At 47.9% G+C, this 16,847-nt stretch overlaps 1 protein-coding gene across 1 annotated transcript in view; it reads left to right on the top strand.

Annotated features, from left to right (window-relative positions):
- The window catches only part of USP10 (ubiquitin specific peptidase 10), a 64,805-nt gene extending 51,750 nt beyond the window's left edge, over positions 1 to 13,055 (top strand). Inside the window, exons 6-14 of the mRNA XM_065925121.1 lie at positions 15 to 124; positions 632 to 687; positions 918 to 1,021; positions 3,360 to 3,459; positions 4,237 to 4,414; positions 6,725 to 6,890; positions 7,966 to 8,110; positions 9,350 to 9,415; positions 12,069 to 13,055. Coding sequence (XP_065781193.1) covers positions 15 to 124; positions 632 to 687; positions 918 to 1,021; positions 3,360 to 3,459; positions 4,237 to 4,414; positions 6,725 to 6,890; positions 7,966 to 8,110; positions 9,350 to 9,415; positions 12,069 to 12,256 — 1,113 coding nt within the window. The 3' untranslated portion in view covers positions 12,257 to 13,055. The remainder of the gene's footprint in view (positions 1 to 14; positions 125 to 631; positions 688 to 917; positions 1,022 to 3,359; positions 3,460 to 4,236; positions 4,415 to 6,724; positions 6,891 to 7,965; positions 8,111 to 9,349; positions 9,416 to 12,068) is intronic.
- The last annotated feature ends 3,792 nt before the right edge of the window (positions 13,056 to 16,847 follow it).

A 16,847-nucleotide genomic window follows, 5' to 3' on the forward strand; every position in this document is an offset into this window, starting at 1 on the left:
CTGCTGTTGTTTAGACACTGCAAGCCTTGGTGGCTTGCCCGCCGATGTATCACCTGATGAAGTTCATTCCTCTGTATTCAAAAGTGCAAAGGCCTTGTACGTCCACACCCATGATAGACAGCTTGTAAGTAAGCTGCTGAGAGCATGTCAAGGAGTGGGCTTCCCCCTCTGATGATTAGATTCAGATAGCAAAGTTTTCGATTTCCTATAAATCAATCTTGTTAGTTTTTTTTTTTTAATTTACTATTCATGATTTTGTATGGAAGTTAACCAGAAGTGCAATTGTTTTATCTGTGTTCTTCAGTGTTAGTTGAATAAATTTTAATGTTTATTTATTTATTTTTTTAATGTTTAGCAATTTGTATCTCTTAAAAAGATTTAAGAACTCACTAGCCTTTACAGCATTGGTTACCTAAAGTTTGCTATCTTCATACAAGGTAATACTCTACTTAGCCATCAGGTCTTTTTAGTGATAGTATGTCTTTTTTTGAAAAACGTGCTGACTGAATTCATTCATGTCTTCTATTTTTGCTTTATATATCTAAACTGTCATTATTAACATGATATAAATTATGATATTGATGTTGACGTTGGAAAAAAGTGTACTAAACATTTTTTCCCCCATGTTTAGTGTTCGGCTAATGAATGAGTTTACTAATATGCCAGTACCTCCAAAACCCAGACAAGGTGAGTGGAAACAAGGGCTTCTGATATCATTACATATGGGGAGCTATGAAGTCAGATGACTAAGACTGAGAAATTCAGTCTTGCTGGGAAAAAAATGTCTTTTTACATGCAGGTTGCTATACCTAAGCTCTTAAGTTTGGGCGACAGTGGGGGGAATTTTGGTGATCATGCTTTTTGTCATTTCAAGACTTGATTGCGTTGTGAAAATCTGTGTCCTGTTTCCGTTGCAGCTCTTGGGGATAAAATCGTGAGGGATATCCGCCCTGGAGCTGCCTTTGAACCCACATATATTTATAGACTCCTGACAGTGATCAAGTCGAGCCTGTCTGAAAAGGTGGGAACTGACGCTCCGTAGTGGGCGTGAAGCTCGCGCCGTACCCATTGTGTGTTCGCTGCTTGCCCTCTGCTTTCAAGTGTGCGGTGAAGCGGGGGTTCAGTGGATCTGGGCTGGCTCTGGAGGCAGTTGCTAGGATGGGTTAGAGTATAGAATGACAGTCATGGGGGTCAGACAATGTGTGTATCATTTACTGTGACCACTATTGCTGTGTGTTCATTCCATATATTGACTTACTTCCCCCAGTGAAGGTAGTTAGTGTGTTAATTGTTTGCTTGTTACATTTGAGGAAAGTGAAGTCACTGTCCAGGGTCCCAGCTAGGAAGAGGCGGAGCCTGGCAGCCAAGCCAGCTCCTTGCCCTCTGAGGGACTGCCCTGCCGCTGCGGGGCCTGGGGCCCTGAACCACGCCAGCATTTGGGAGGGCTGCTGTCTTCCTCACGCTCCTGCTGCAGCAGCTCCTGGGCCTGTGACTTTCTGACGACCTACATTTTTAATCATGCACTGTGCTGCTGAAGGCGCGGGGCTCAAGGCCATGGAGGTCTTGTCCAGGGCCCTGATGCATGGCCTTGAAAGGAAATCAGGGCAACCTTAGCACAGTGAACTGGAACATTTCTTTCCTCCCCGATGGAGTTTATGATGAGTCAAGACGAGCAATGAAATGATGGTCAGGGAAATGCTTTAGGAAACAGTGAAGGAAATTCTGTTAAAACTGAGTGAAGTAATATTGTTTGAAACCCCGTGGTTTAACAGAAGAGTGGATACTCTGGACAGTCCATCAGGATACCACCAGGGGCTCTTCCTGTGCTCGCAGCAGAGCCTGGAGTGTTAAGTTTGGAATTTAGGGATGTTTCTGTGTTGGAAATGCACACGTGGAGTCATTGTGCTCTCTGCTTTCAAGGAGCTCATCCTCCAGTAAGGGAGTTAGATCGAGAATTTAAGAAAACAGGCAAGACAAGCTCTAAGGTAGATGCGTGTCCAGATGCTTTAGAAGACCTAGGACGCCCCCAGCTCAAGGGGAGCAGAGGTAAAGCTGGGGGCTTTCCCTCGCTGAGCGGCGCTGCGATCCTGTGGCTTTTTTTTTATCACTGTTGGCTTGTTGAGGTCCATGTGACACCCCCTCAGGATTAGTGCTTAGCTGGAAGATCTCACAGGACTCCGGAGCTGTTCCTTCAGTGGGTTTAGCAGAGCCTGAGGACTCGGGCAGCGTCTACAGTCTCAAGACTCCCGTTCAGGTGCAGCCACACAGTCCTCACTTAGGTCTTCCCACGCCACACTGGGACAGCGTGTGGGATGTGGTCCACCCGGTACGCTCCTAGGAGTCTCGGTGTTCAGGGGTTGTGTTAGGGGCCGGCTGCCTCGCACAAACCCAAATTCCAGACCCCCAGAAGAAAAGCCAGCGCTCAGCAGAAACCACACTGTGTGCACGATTTGGGCATGCTCCCTTCCTGGTTCCCGGAATGGGGGGAGCCCTCCTGAAACCCAAGTTCCCAGATGCCAGCTGAGACCCAGCCCCGCAAGCAACTCTTTCCCAGCCCTGTGAGCTCTTTGTGTCTCGGGCTTTGCCAGCCTCTGCCGTTTCCCACAGACACACACCAGAAGCCCCCGTCCACAGCTCTAGTTACACGAGAGTAAGCAGATCTGCTCAGAGACCTCAAGCAGAAGAGCTTGCAGATCCTTGAAACATGCCCATGGTTATGCTCCAAAGAGTGGAGTGTGAAGTGATCATGATAAATTACACAGTCAGACGAACCCATGTGAGATGACACGTCTCTGTGTGATGGTCTTGTGTGATTCATCTACCAGTGATTGTGCTGATGTGTGAAACAGGCAGCTGAACCTTTAAAGGAGTAGTCTTTCACATGTAACATCTTTTCTCCCTTGGTTGCCCATTGTCAAAAATGGAAGGAGACATACAGAGGTTGCTAATTTTACAGCTTACAGTGTGCATGGGGACCCCTGGGGTTGTGCAGTGGGGTGGCCTAGCATTGAGTTCATGTTCTTATTTCATTTTAATAAAAAAGCAACTTTTAAAATAACTTATCATAAAGGTAGTGTCTATTTATTGTAGGAAATTTCAGAAGTATAGAAAAGCAAATTTGAAAAAAAACAAAACACCCTTTTTATTGCTTAGAGATAAATGTTTAATTTCCCTCCCTCTCCTCTTCTTCACCATCTTAATTGTCAAGAAAAAGTCCATATGATTTTGGGGAAACTCTTTATGTTACGTCTTATTGAACATTCAGGAGAAGGCTAGTTTGTATATGCAGATAATATACTCTGTGCAGGCCTTGGAGAGTAATCTGTTAAAATTAACACGATCCTATTGCACCTTCTCAGGGTCGACAAGAAGATGCTGAAGAGTACTTAGGCTTCATTCTAAATGGACTCCACGAGGAAATGCTGAACCTAAAGAAACTTCTCTCACCAAATAATGAAAGTAGGTTACAGTGTGCTTACTACAGAAGTGTGTAGAACATTTTTTTAAGAATCTTTCTTAAACAAATGCTATATATAATCCTCATAGAATAAGTTGCCTTCTCCACAACAGTCATTCACCCTTCAAGAATCACTTGTTTGATAACTAGTTACTTTTATATTACCTATTATGTACCACTGAGAATGTTATATTTTGTATATGTAAAAATTTGTCCAGAACCTTTGCTTTTTTCCCTACAACTTGTAATTAAGAAAATGATTAAACATAGAGAAAAGCTGGAAGAATAATTTGGTGATTACCTGTATGACTGATGGATTCTACAGTTGTTACCACACTGTCCTTACTGATCTGTTTCTATCCCCCTTGCCCCACCAGAGGAGTTTGTACTCTGAAAGTGATTCAAAATCAAGTTACAGATGGTGGTTTAGTTCACTTCTCCTGGTAAAGCGTGCGTCCCCTGAGGTAGGGGTGACTTTCCTGGTACCCTGAGTCCCCTCGCAAGTGAAGGAGCCTGACTGCGATTACGCGGCAGAATCTGCATCCCCATCCCACCCGCGTGCCCCAGGTGTCCCCTGGTGTCATCCATCCCTGGTCAGACCAGCAGGGACATGGGGGCATCGTGCCGTTGCGTTTGTCCCCAGTGTACCACTCACCCTGAGTTCACTCTGACACTGCAGTTGACAGATCTGTGTAGGTGGCTCGTGTAGAACCTTCTTTTACTTTTGTTCTTTGTGTTAATGTGTATATAGTAGCCTAAGCAGATGGTCTGCTTTTCAGAACTTACTATTTCCAATGGACCCAAAAGCCACTCAGTGAATGAAGATGAGCAGGAAGAACCAGGAGAAGGAAGTGAGGACGAATGGGAGCAAGTGGGCCCCCGAAACAAGACCTCAGTCACTCGCCAGGCGGACTTTGTTCAGACCCCCATCACGGGCATTTTTGGTGGACACATCAGGTTTTACGCTTTTCTTTTTCAAAAATACTTGTTTATTTGGCTGAGCTGGGTCTTAGTTGTGGCATGCAGGAACTTCCATCTATAGTAGCAGCATGTGGGATCTAGTCCCTGACCAAGGACCAAATGCAGGCTCCCCGCATTGGGAGTGTGGAGTTTTAGCCACTGGACTGCGGCGGAAATCCCGGTTTAACTTTTTCTGGAATAATTTAGCATGTGCATTTTTTTTAGTGTTTTGCCATTTTGCTGGAGGGCGTGATGTAAGATTTGTCCTAAGACATTTTGGGCGGGATGGTTTGCCTCTGTGCTGTGTGCCTGCTCTGTTCTCGGGCCTCCTGACACTCGCCTTGCCGGCCCCACAGGACCCATGGTGGGAGTCCTGTGGAAGGCAACACCCCACCGGTCCGCCAGTGGCTCCTGGCCCCCTCAGCCCTGAGCACACTGACATTCCCCCCGTCAGCCGCTCACAGCCTGGAAGGAGGAGAAAGACAAGTTAATGGGAATACATGTTTTGTTAAGATATCTGTGTATCTGGTTAGAGGGGTTTCAGGCCCTGGAGCCAGCTGAGCTGGGAAGTTGAGGGAGAAGCTTTTACATTGAGGAAGACATGTGGCACCTCCTTGCCCCAGCACCCTCAGCCCAGCTGCCCTTTGCTCATTCACGAAGTCCTTCTAGAAAGTTTTTGCTTATTTAGTTACGTTGGAGCTGTTCAGTACCACGTGATGTGGAGTACAGTAGAACTGTGCTGACTCCAAGGACCTCCTTGCTCCTCCAGAGTCCTCAGGGACCTCATTACAGCTCAGTCTTCTTCTGAAGGCCTTAGCTTCACCTCCAGGAGTGTTTGGTTTTTTTTAAAGTGAGACTCTTAGTTTTCCATTGTTCTAAAAGAAGTAATGCCCTTTTCAAGGCATTCGGAAGTTCGGTCTCTCTGCTAAAACAGCTTAGGTTGAGTGCCTTTCAGCAGGCTGATGAGAACCTCATCAGCTGATGATCAGGCCTCCCAGGCTGGTCCCTCGACCTTGAACATGTGGTTCCTGTGCCCTCACTGTGGACTGGACTCTGCGGGCCCCTTCCTGTTTTGGAGTCTGTTGCGTCAGTCTCCAACTGAAAGGTTTTCTCCTAAAATCCACCCCCTTCTGGGAACTTTTCAGTTTCCCAAGGAGACCAGCACCTTTCTCCACGTTTCCCACCCTCTTGGTAAAGTCCAGACCCATCACTGACTGCTGTCACCCCCCCGTTAACAGTTTGGGACCAAGGGAACAGCTGCTGCTCTCTGGGCTGCCTCCTCATGAGGGCCTGGAGGTGCTGCCATGCTGTGTGTCGGGGAAGCGGCGGGAGAGAAGAAAACCCTGGCAGGAAGCTGCTCACCTGCCCTTCACAGCAATTCCTCATGAAGTCTAACCACTGTCCACCCCTTTATTTGTGTGTAAATTAGGGAACTTGTGATGCAGTCAGAGTTCTGTGTTGAGTTCCTTGCTGAGGCTTGATGAGACATAGCCCCAGCATATACTTTTACTCAGAAAAACTTAGACACAGGAAAATGAATTGGAAAACCAGCTAAGGAAGCAAGGCTGAGCTGCGTCCGCCTCCCTGTCTCACACACCCTGCTCTCCTTCCTTTGTGGAGTTGTTTTCAGGGGTGAAGGCTACCCAAGACATTCTGTGTACCTTGGAGTTCACTCTTATTAAAACAGCCTGCGGGGACTTCCTTGCCGGTGCCGTGGATAAGAATCCGCCTGCCAGTGCAGGGGACACCAGTTCAATCCCTAATCTGGGAAGATTCCACACGTCATGGAGCAACTAAGGCCGAGCGCCACACTACTGAGCTCTAGAGCCTGTGCTCAGCAACGAAGCGTAGCCCCTGCTTGCTCCAACTAGAGAAAGCCCGTGTAGAGCAACGAGGACCCAGCACAGCCAAAAATAAAATAAGAAAAATTTAAAAATCAGTCAATCAGTCAATAAAACAGCCTGCGAGACTTTGAGAGGATACAAAGAGAGCCAGCATTTTGACTGTGGCAGGATTGTCACCTTTGCTAACTGGTGCATTAAATAAAACGGAGAAGGCCTTTGGGAGCCTTCCAAATTTCCAGCTGGTGGATTGAGTTGCTAGAAATTCTTTCAAGGTGGTATTGAGCAGAGTTACATTAAAATTCAGCATAGTTTTGGCATTTCTGTCCTCTCCTGTCACCTGACAGAGATGCTGAATTATCTTGCTTGTGGCACTATAATCTTGTTTGTTTTTCCTGTCCTGCTGCATAACCTCACGGGGAGCGGGAAGGCGGGCTCTTAGATGTGCTGTGCTCTCCACCCCCAGGTCTGTGGTTTACCAGCAGAGTTCAAAAGAGTCTGCCACCCTGCAGCCGTTCTTCACCCTGCAGCTGGACATCCAGTCCGACAAGATACGCACCGTGCAGGACGCGCTGGAGAGCCTGGTGGCCAGAGAGTCTGTCCAGGGTTACACCACCAAAACCAAACAAGAGGTACGTTCGCTGTCTGTCTGGGATGTTTGTCCTAGGGCCCTCCATGGGGCGGGGGGTGGGGGGGTGCAGGGGACACGGATCTGGAATGAGGAAAAGTGGGTTTCAGCTCTGCTCCTCAGATCAATTGTTTAACAATTTTTGGACTGAAAGCGTCTACGTTTGAGAATGAAATGGCTGAAACATCACCGTCTCTGGTTCTGACTGTGGAACTGTAGTCACATTTTCATTCATTCATCGTTCGTGTAGTGTGTGAGACACTCGACTGTAGACACTCCATGGGAATATAGAGATGACAGGGCCATGTCCACCCTTGGGATCTCAGTCTGAATGGAAAGACAGGTGAGAAAGCGTCTGGAAACCAAAAAAAACCCAGGTGGTGGTGGCCACTAGGCTTGCTTCCCCAAAGCCTGACACCCTTCAGACACCTTCAGCCAGACAGGCGGGCACTTCTCCGAAAGTTTACTGGGTGTTTTTTCTGTGCTGCTGTCTTTTGGATTGTGACTTGAGCAAGTATTTTCTACCGAAAGTATTCTCCATAGAAACACAGGAAGCATCACCATGTTTGAAGGTACAGAGAACAGTACATAAAGAGGTTAAATTTGCTTCTGAAGACACATTTAAATAAAAAGCAGCATTCAGTAGACTTTTGAAAGAAGTGCTTAAGGGGCATTTCAAATGGATAAAACTGGAACTGTTATAAAACCAATGGTTAGACCAAACATCTTTAAGGTCATTTAGAGCGTCTAATGCAAGAAACAAATTGGCCTCAGCTTTCTCTGTATTGTGAGAGTCACTAAAAAATGAGTCAGTAACGTATGTAATTTAAGGTATTACTAAGTAAGCCTTTGAATTTGTATGCCAGTTTAATGCCCTAGGACAAGAGTTCTTAACTTGGTCTAGGGCCCCGAGCTGCGTCTGTAGGGATGTCAGCATGTGCTAAAGGAGGTCAGTGGCACTCAGAACGAGCCCGCGGGCCTCTGTAGGGACCGGTGCCGCAGGAGGCGCGAGGCGCCGGCCCGGGAGGCTGAGGCGGCCGCCCGCAGTGAGACGGCGCGCCCGCTGTGCTCTGTCTCAGGTGGAGGTCAGTCGCAGAGTGACTCTGGAGAAGCTCCCCCCTGTGCTCGTGCTGCACCTCAAGCGGTTCGTGTATGAGAAGACTGGCGGCTGCCAGAAGCTCGTCAAAAGCATCGAATATCCTGTGGACTTGGAAATCAGTAAAGGTAACAGCGGTGGAAGGCAGGAGCGTTCATGGCGACACTGGTGATGCTAGAAACCAGCCAGTTGCTTGAAGCTTACGCTTTTCCGTCCCCTGTCAGGATTCAGAAGCACTCTCTCCTGATTTTTTTGTTCTCCATTTCTTGACTCCTTAATAGAGTTTTAGGTTAAAATTCTCACTAAAATGGCTTTTTAAAGACAAAGTAAAAAAAAATGAATAAGCCATATGAACATATGAGAAAAATATTAAAAAATATAAAAACTTTATGGATCAGTGGTAATAAGTACTTTTCCTTACACTGAAGATTAGCAGCTGTGGGAGCAGCCTGCTTAATTGGGCTTTCTAGAGGATGGGAATGTTGCCTCTGGTGCCAGTGGCCCTGCTCAGAGCTGCGGCCCAGCCCCAGGTCTCTGCCAGGTCACTGGGGCTCCAGCATGGGCACTTTGTGGTCCAAGCACCCCGTTGTCCTGCTAAGAGTGAACTTGAAGGAAAACTTCCTTGGAAAGCTTCAGAATTTATGAGAGATGTTATGTGTGAAACGACAGTTCCCTCAGGAGCATAACAAGCTAAAGGTGATGCTCAGAGTGTCCAGGTGCCTGGAGACAGAGGACATGGATGTGGTCCTTGGGCTCTTGGAGGACCAGGCCTGCCATCCTCCTCCTCCCCACACCACTCAGCCCTGTGACCTCCTGGGCAGCAGGACCTGCCTGGCATCGGACCTGGGATCACCTGCTCCCCAGGGGCCTTGTACTTCCTCTTCCTACAGTGGGCTCTGACTTTCAGCCCTGTTCTCAGGAGTGGCTGTCTTCTGCCTATAGGTGTGCTTCCAGTGCCAGTTCATGGTCTGCTTGAGGACCAGAGAGGGGAAGAAATGCCCACCAAAAGTCATCTATCTCCCTGTTTACTGGAGTTTTGTGATCTGGCTCACATGGATAAAGTTTCACATCTTAGACTTTCCAGGGCTGCTTTGTTTTTATCTTGCTTTTCCATTTTTTAGAACCCCCGCTTGTAAGGAATTTCTAGCATGAGCTTGAGGCTCACTGTCCATCCTCTGATGGGTGGGTTCTAGTGATGTGGTTACTGCCTCGCTGCTCAGTTGCCTGCAGACGAAGGGCTGGAGTGCTGGCGGGTCTCCCTGGTCCACGGGGTGGTGACTTTAATGGAGGCCACTGTCTGCCCCTTTCTGACACCCTAATATGCCAGCACTTTTATAGATTAAAATTGTTGATATTTTGTTTTTCAGAACTGCTCTCTCCAGGGGTTAAAAATAAGAACTTTAAATGCCACAGAACCTATAGGCTGTTTGCAGGTAAGTAAACTTTGATATTTCCCTATTAAAACAATGATTAAAAGATTTTATACGCAGGTACAATTTTGTACTTTGTAATACCATTTAACGTAGAGAAAAATTGTTGGTGTCCCTGTGGACTTTATTAGTCTGGGAATCATTTGAAAATGTGTGTTTTACCTAAAATTTGGTGTGTTTGCAATTTGACAGAATGTCCTCTTGGCTCTAAAGCTCAGCCCAGTGTATGACCTCGTTTCACACGATGTTTCTTTCTGGGAGCCAGAGGAGTGAGGTTGTCGGGCTGGGAACCCTCCCTACTGGGTCTGGGGTGCCCATGGCCAATTGTGTTTGCTTTTCTGGCCATTTTTATTAGAATTTTTTAGCTTCTCTCCCACTCTCCTTTTGTGTTGCCTTCCATGAGCCTGTTTGTAATGACTGCTGTTTATTGGCCCTCCCCAGTTCATTGACCTTTCCACCAGATACTTCCTATGTAGAAGCCCATTTAGTCTTTGACAGTTTGCTGAGAGGAACGCGGTGCTGTCCGCATTCTGTAGAAGAACTCACTGAAGCTGTGGAGGAGCACTGACAGCTCCATGCCCTTCTGTGGCAGAGTAGAGCCTCGCACTCTTGCCCTGGGTCCACCCCCAGTGCTCAGAATGTGGATGTGGGCCCTGGTCTGTAGGTGGTTCAGAGGCCCTGTGAGGAGGTGTAGGGCCCAGTCAGCCTTTTCTTCCCACTGGGTCCTGCTCCCTTTGACTTGTTCTTTTCCTCAAGGTGGCTCATCACAGCCTGGCCCCAGCCTGCTGGAAGCTGGTGGGCACTGCATTCCCCCGGCCTGCTGTGGGCTGGATGCTTGGAGGCCTCTCTGCGGCCTGCCTGTGAGGCCAGGGGCCCCCAGGGTGCAGCCTGGCCCCTGAGATTTGTCACTGAGGTCCCAGGGCACTAACATGTTTCCCTGAATCCCCTGCAGCTCTCCCCTGGGGTCCTTGCAGTGGGGGTGATGTCACAGTCAGGATTAGGAGTCTCGTCTCCTGGTCAAGGGGACCATGGTGAGAACATGGACTCCACCTGCCTGCACCCCTGAGTCCCCATTGTGAGCTTCTGACCTCAGAAATAAAGTCACTGGATGGGTTGCAATTTTCTGTACAATGGGAGTAAAGAGGTACTTATTTAAAAATGGTTTTAAACTGTGGGACAAAGAAAACGAGTTAGTACAGTGCATAAGCTTTTGAAAATACCTGATTCTCAGCTCTGCTTCTGTGACAATGAGCTTGCTGGGTATCCATGACACGTCACCACATTAGCTATGGGGTTACTGTTTAAGAAGCCCAAATACAGGTAGAGGCTTCTCTTCTGAATATTTAGAATGAAGTGTCTCAAAGGAAATGCAAATCAGTTAAATCCACAGGTCCTTTCAGTTCCAGTGACCTGGTCACTTTAAAAAAAAAAAAAAAAAGCCCAAAACTCTTTCCCACGTCACGTAGGCCTTAGAGGGGAAGTGTGGCAACCTCGCCGCTGGGGACCTACAGGACAAGATGAAGCCGCCTCCTGGTGTTGGTCCCTTGGCTGGTTTCCCACCCAATGGCCCTACAGTCTTGCTCTCCTCATGTGACCAGTCACGTTCATCACTGGTGGGCCAGGGCCCCGTGCCCTTTGAGCCCCAGCAGGGCCCAGCTCTAACCAGCCCAGGTCCCTGGCTCAGGGTAGGTTCAGGTCTCCTTTACAAGGGGAGAGTGTGCTGATGTTCAGGTGTATTTGTTGCTGAAATTTCATTTCAGATTGTGCCTCTCTGCCCTTGAGACTCCTTCATGCCACTCACGGTAGCACATAGCTCCCCCTGGCTGCACGGCCGTCTCCTTCCCCGAATGTCACCAGAGGCTGCTTCCTTCACCAGCAGGCTCAGTCTGCTGCTTGGGCAGGCCATCCCTGGGTCCTCCTCTTCATGGAAGGGGGAATGCCTTTCCGAAGAAAATCAGAGCAGTGACCAGTGTGCCGTGTCTACATGGTGGCTTCACAGGTGCCCACCCAGCCCAGCTAACTGCCCAGGCGACCCTCCTGGGGCAGTGCTGTCCTTGTCACGGGTGACAGTCCTCAGCAAATCTCAGATTCTGGTTTTTTTCATGTAATGTAAGCCTATTTCTAAACCACCAAACAGTCCTAATCTGTACTATGAAAAAATTCATCTTATTGTAATGTACTTGGCATTCCTCCTAGTGGGTTAGGCTTTTCCATGGTTCCACGCTGTCCCGGATTCAGACACTCTGCTGAGAACAGTCTGGAAGTGGGGATGGCTGGATCAGGGCCTGGGGTTTGGGTCTCAGTGTGTGGTCCCCCAGGGCGCCTAGCTGACGGCTCTGCAGGCAGTGTCTCCTGTGTGTCCTGCTTCCCAGGGGACTCTCTCCAGCCCCAAGTCTTCACAGGACTCACAGATGGGACGACCCCATTATAAACTGGCATTTCTTTTATGGTTTGGGAGGTTTTGAACATGTTATTAGAGTATAGATGTGTGACTTTGTGTTGTAACTTGTCGGAGGGTTTTGAGTTTAGACAGCCTCGCTGTGTGTGTCATGTTTCTCTGTCCCACCTGCCTTGATGTTGGGTTTCGCGGGACTGGGGGGTGCCATAGGCACTGGTGTGTGAAGCCGCTCTCACGGCGCCCGGCCCTCTCTTGCAGTGGTCTACCACCACGGCAGCAGCGCCACGGGCGGCCACTACACCACGGACGTCTTCCAGATCGGGCTCAACGGCTGGCTGCGCATCGACGACCAGACGGTCAAGGTGGTCAGCCAGCAGCAGGTGGTGAGGCCCGCCGCCGAGCGCACAGCCTACCTCCTGTACTACCGTCGTGTGGACCTGCTGTAGCTGCGCCCGCGCCGCCGCCCCGCTTCTCTTTAGTGGCTCTTTAGAGAGAAGCTCTTTCTCCCTGTCGCAAAAATGGGCTAGAATGAAAGGAGACGCCTTGGGGTTTGTGCACAACATAGCTTCTGTTGACTTCTAACTTCCAAATCAAAATCATCTGGTGAAAGAGACTGTCGCTTAATTCAAGAAAATACACGAGAAACACATTTCTGAAATAATGCTGATTCCTGAGTAAGAAGGGGAACTTGCGTTTGATTCCCGCTCTAATTGCATAGTAGAGTTAAGTCCTGCACCAGCAACAACACTTGTAAATTTGTGAAAATGAATTTTATCTTTCCTTAAAAAAGATAAATTTTTTAATCCATCACACTTTCGTCCCTCACCCTTTAGTTTTTGATAAATGATAAAAAACGAGCCAGTTACCAGAGAAGAAATAGTTCTTCAAAAGATAAACACAAAAAAAGTTGCTGGTTCCTAACAGGAAAAATGCATTTTAATGATTGTGCGCTGAGAAGATGCTTCCGTACACACTGCAGATCAGATATTTGGAGTTACGACGCCCGTCACATAGAAGGGCGATTGTAACTTTATTGCCATCAAAAGATTTCAAAACACACTCATGCTCCTGTGTACACATAATGAAAAAGGAGCAAAATGATGAAGATTGCTGTTTCCCTCCATCTGCTGTCTAATTCTGCTGTCTGCTCTTCTACGATGCCGCGTCTCTAATTGTACACAGTTAGTGATAGCTAGGAGTATACAGTTGTCGCCCATCAATAAAAATCACAAAGTTGGTTTAAAACTGAATGTGTGTTGTTTCTTTGACGGCGAGTGCCTTATCCAGTAACCAGTGTTCAAGCAGGTAGGACTGCGCTGCCGGAATTAGAGTAAGCCCTTGGTACAGCCTGCCATGTTTGTGAACGCCAACCCAACCCTTAGATGGTCGTTGTTCACTGTTCCAGAGTTGCTAATGCTAGTGATTTGGATAGGTGGATTTTCTTAAGATCTTCAAATAGCAGAAGTGGGGGGTGGTGAGTGCTGTCCCCATTGTGTTGTCCCCTGCGTTGCTCAGTTCACAGGGGGCGGGGGGTGGGTCTTGCGCAAGCACCCCCATCGTTGCTGCCACCAAGCCTTCTGACCATGCCATGGACACCGCCTCTGCATGTGGAAAGGAAGCCTTTCGAGATGGAAGAGATGGAGAGACGTCATGCATGTCCTGACGCCCTGGCCCATGGCGCCCTGCACAGGCCCCTCACAGCAGTGAGCTGGGGTCCCCAGAGAAGCCGACTTACGTGGTCCAAGCTCTTCCTTTTAGCGTCTGCTGCTCATAGCCATGTGTCACTGTGAGCTTACTTTAGAACTACAGTGCTGTGAGAGCACGGGGAGTCACACCCAGTGCTGCGTACAGGACAGCAGCGTGTACATGGATACAGCCGAGTCACCATGCTGTGCCCCGGGAGCACGACATTGTAAATCAGCTGCACTTCAGTAAAATATGTGCACATTAAAAAATCGCAGCACTAATGTCGTCCCCTGGGCCGACTTGCTGTGTCGTTGCTCTGCTCTGAGTTGTTTAGGTTCTTAACGAGTCATAATCAGCCTCTCATTAAAATGATGTACGATTGTTATGGAACATGTGGAGTCTAGAGTAAGTTTGGGGAAAGCAGTCTGCACAGCAGTAGCCCCACCACACGGGTAGGAGTCTGTTTCAGAGCCTGGCACTGTGTTCTACACTCAGGTCTGCGCACTGGGACAGGACGTCCTATATGAGTGGCTTGCCTATCCTGAGGTTTAGCCTCTGTAACTGATGTTACAGTGTCCCTGTGAGTCAGCAAGCGTCCTGTCCAGAACGAGGCCTCCCAGTTGGGAGGCGCCATTCCCAGGAATCTGAAACCGGCCAGGACAGAACAGTGCTGTTGGTATACTGCCTGTTTCCAGATCTTAGCACCCACCCTGTGTATTTCGGTATTTGCCCTCAGATGTCATTCAGGGATCTCTACATGGTCTTTAAATTGCTAAGTCACCTATTTTGTCAAGCCCAAAGTATGTTGGAAATGACTGAAATATTAAAAAAGCTTTCTTCAAAAGATCTTGTCTCTCTCAGAAGTGATTGGAGATGAATTCAGTCCAGCGGGCCATCGGGCGTCTCGGTCACCCTGTCCCGTGTGGAAGTGCTGCATTCACTCCTGAGCGCTGCTGTCCCTTTTGGCATGTCAGACTTGCAGATTCCATGTCTGGCAGCCAGTAAAGGGCTCCTCTGTTAACCTGTATACGAGTGTGTTGTCTGAAAGACCACCCATGGCTTGCCACTCCCTGACAGGTCGTGTTTATGACAGAGACACAGCTTCCCAGTTTTCTTGTGCTTACGCAGGATCAGCACGCCTGGCTGCAGAGGAGCAAAGCTCAGGAAGGGGCCGACCGTATAACGAGGAGATGCCAGCCTGGAATTCACAACTGTCTGCCTTTGGTCCCTGGAGGGACTGATTGGCCCTTGGGAAAATGAGATCTAGCAAGTCCAGTGCTTTCTAGGGTCCCAGGTGAACTGTGGGCCTTTCCATGTCCTTGAGATTTTGAACTCAATGTTCAGTATTCTGTGCTGCAGATTTTAGTATTTTTTTAGAAGTATCATAGACTGTTTCCTTGGCTTTAAGGTTATTTACACTCGGATCTTGGCCCATGAACCTTGTTGTTAGGGTTGTGAATTGAGTGATTTGACACGTCTTAGTCACTGGCTTTTAAAGCATTGTGAATGCTAGGCTGATGTTGGAAGCGTTTCATTGGGGTTTTTTTCCTTACTGTGTGAAATATGGTGAGCAAGACCCGGAAGTCCTCCTCCAGGAAGAATAAAACCGGGTTTATCTGGTTGGTATGTTGTGTGCCCAAAGCCAAGAAAGCGCATGTGCTGCTTTTCACAGTGGAAGATGGGTTCCATTCCGAATGGAACAATGGTAGTTCTTCCTTTCTCCTGTTTGTACAGCCACGTTCAGCTGCCCGGCCCAGTGGCTCAGAGCAGCCGTCTCTCTAAGTTCTCAGGTAGTAGTCAGTAGTCATGGTCTACTGTGTGTAGTCAGGTAGTCACAAGCAGTAACTTTGTAGTCAGCAGATGCATCATTGTCTGTCTTTCCCTTTGTGGAAATTTCTGGTGATTGCTCTCATAGGCTACTTGTACTTGACTGGACCAACTAGTGAGAGAGCCAAGATGGCAGTCAGAGGCCGTTACTTCGAGTTCACCAAGGAAGCCAGTGAGCTCGGTGCTGCCCAGCTCTCGGCTCACCAGCAGGAGTCGGTGCCTTCCCAGTGTGGCTCCTTCAGGCTCGTGGTTTGTGACGCTTCCCTTAGGAAGTGCTTCCTGCACCAGGAGAGACCGGAGGCTTTTCTGTACTTCTCTGTCTCAGGAAGGAAAGATACCTTGTTGACTAGCCCCAGCGAAGGCAATAGCTCTTACCACAATTTCCTGAGGGTCATTGGCTTAAAAAACATTTTGAGAAAAGTCTTAGTGTTTAAAAAATCGTCCACATCTAGAGTAAGGCCATGTGTGAACAGCCTTTCTGTACGCATAATGCTGGTTCTTTCTTTCAGTCATAACAGATTGCCAAGCAGGCGTGCTTTTTCCTCATTAAACTTTTGCTCTTGCTTCCTAACATTTTTAAAAAACCTGTTTTTATTCATCCTTTGAACTGATCGTTGCTATCTTATTTATATACCTTTTGGAGATGAATGTATTTCAAGATGAATGCTTGAAAAATGAGATTTACTGCATAGCTTGACTTTACCCTGTGGTGATATTTGTTTTGTTTTGTTTTTTTAATTTTTTTTATTAGTTGGAAGCTAATTACTTCACAACATTTCAGTGGGTTTTGTCATACATTGACATGAATCAGCCATAGAGTTACACGTATTCCCCATCCCAATCCCCCCTCCCGTGATATTTGTTTTATATGGATAAGCAAACGAACCATTGAACAATTTCTTGGTCCCCGAACCACTTTGCTGTACACCTGAAACTGATACGATGTTGTAAATCAGCTACACCCCAATATAAAATAAAAATTTAAAAAAATCTGAGTTTTGGTTTCTTTCTCCTCAAGGGGAATGTACCTAGCTGCTGTGTGATTCAGGAAGTGTTGTTTGACTCTAGGACTTAACGTGCATCGAGTGATACCGTTCAAGATGTTTTCATCTTTCATGAACTCTGTTTCCTCCTGGATTCCATTTCAGTGTCTGCTTTAATCTGACATGTGTAATGTATTTACTGTTGGTTTCCTAGCAAATCAGTATGAGGGTAGCTTTGTTTATTCTGTGGCATCTAAGCACTCAGACCCGAGTGTGTTTGAAGCACTCCTGGAGCTCTTGCCGAGAAACCCCGTGTCCATGTCGGTACAGTTGGGAGTTAGGTGGACCTCGGCCCAAGGTTTGTCTTGTCCTATTTTGAAATCGTAGCTGGCTTCTGTTTCTTTAGACACCTTAATGCACTGAGAGTGTTTCTGGTCTCAGCTGTCAGGCCCTCCATGAGCCTTCACCGAGCTCAGGGCAGCTCTGGGACTTTGGGGTGGGGTCAGGTGAGCCTGACCTTGAGCTCTCACCTGTACTCCAA

This window comes from Muntiacus reevesi, chromosome 2 (genome assembly GCF_963930625.1).
Source record: "Muntiacus reevesi chromosome 2, mMunRee1.1, whole genome shotgun sequence".
NCBI lineage: Eukaryota > Metazoa > Chordata > Mammalia > Artiodactyla > Cervidae > Muntiacus > Muntiacus reevesi.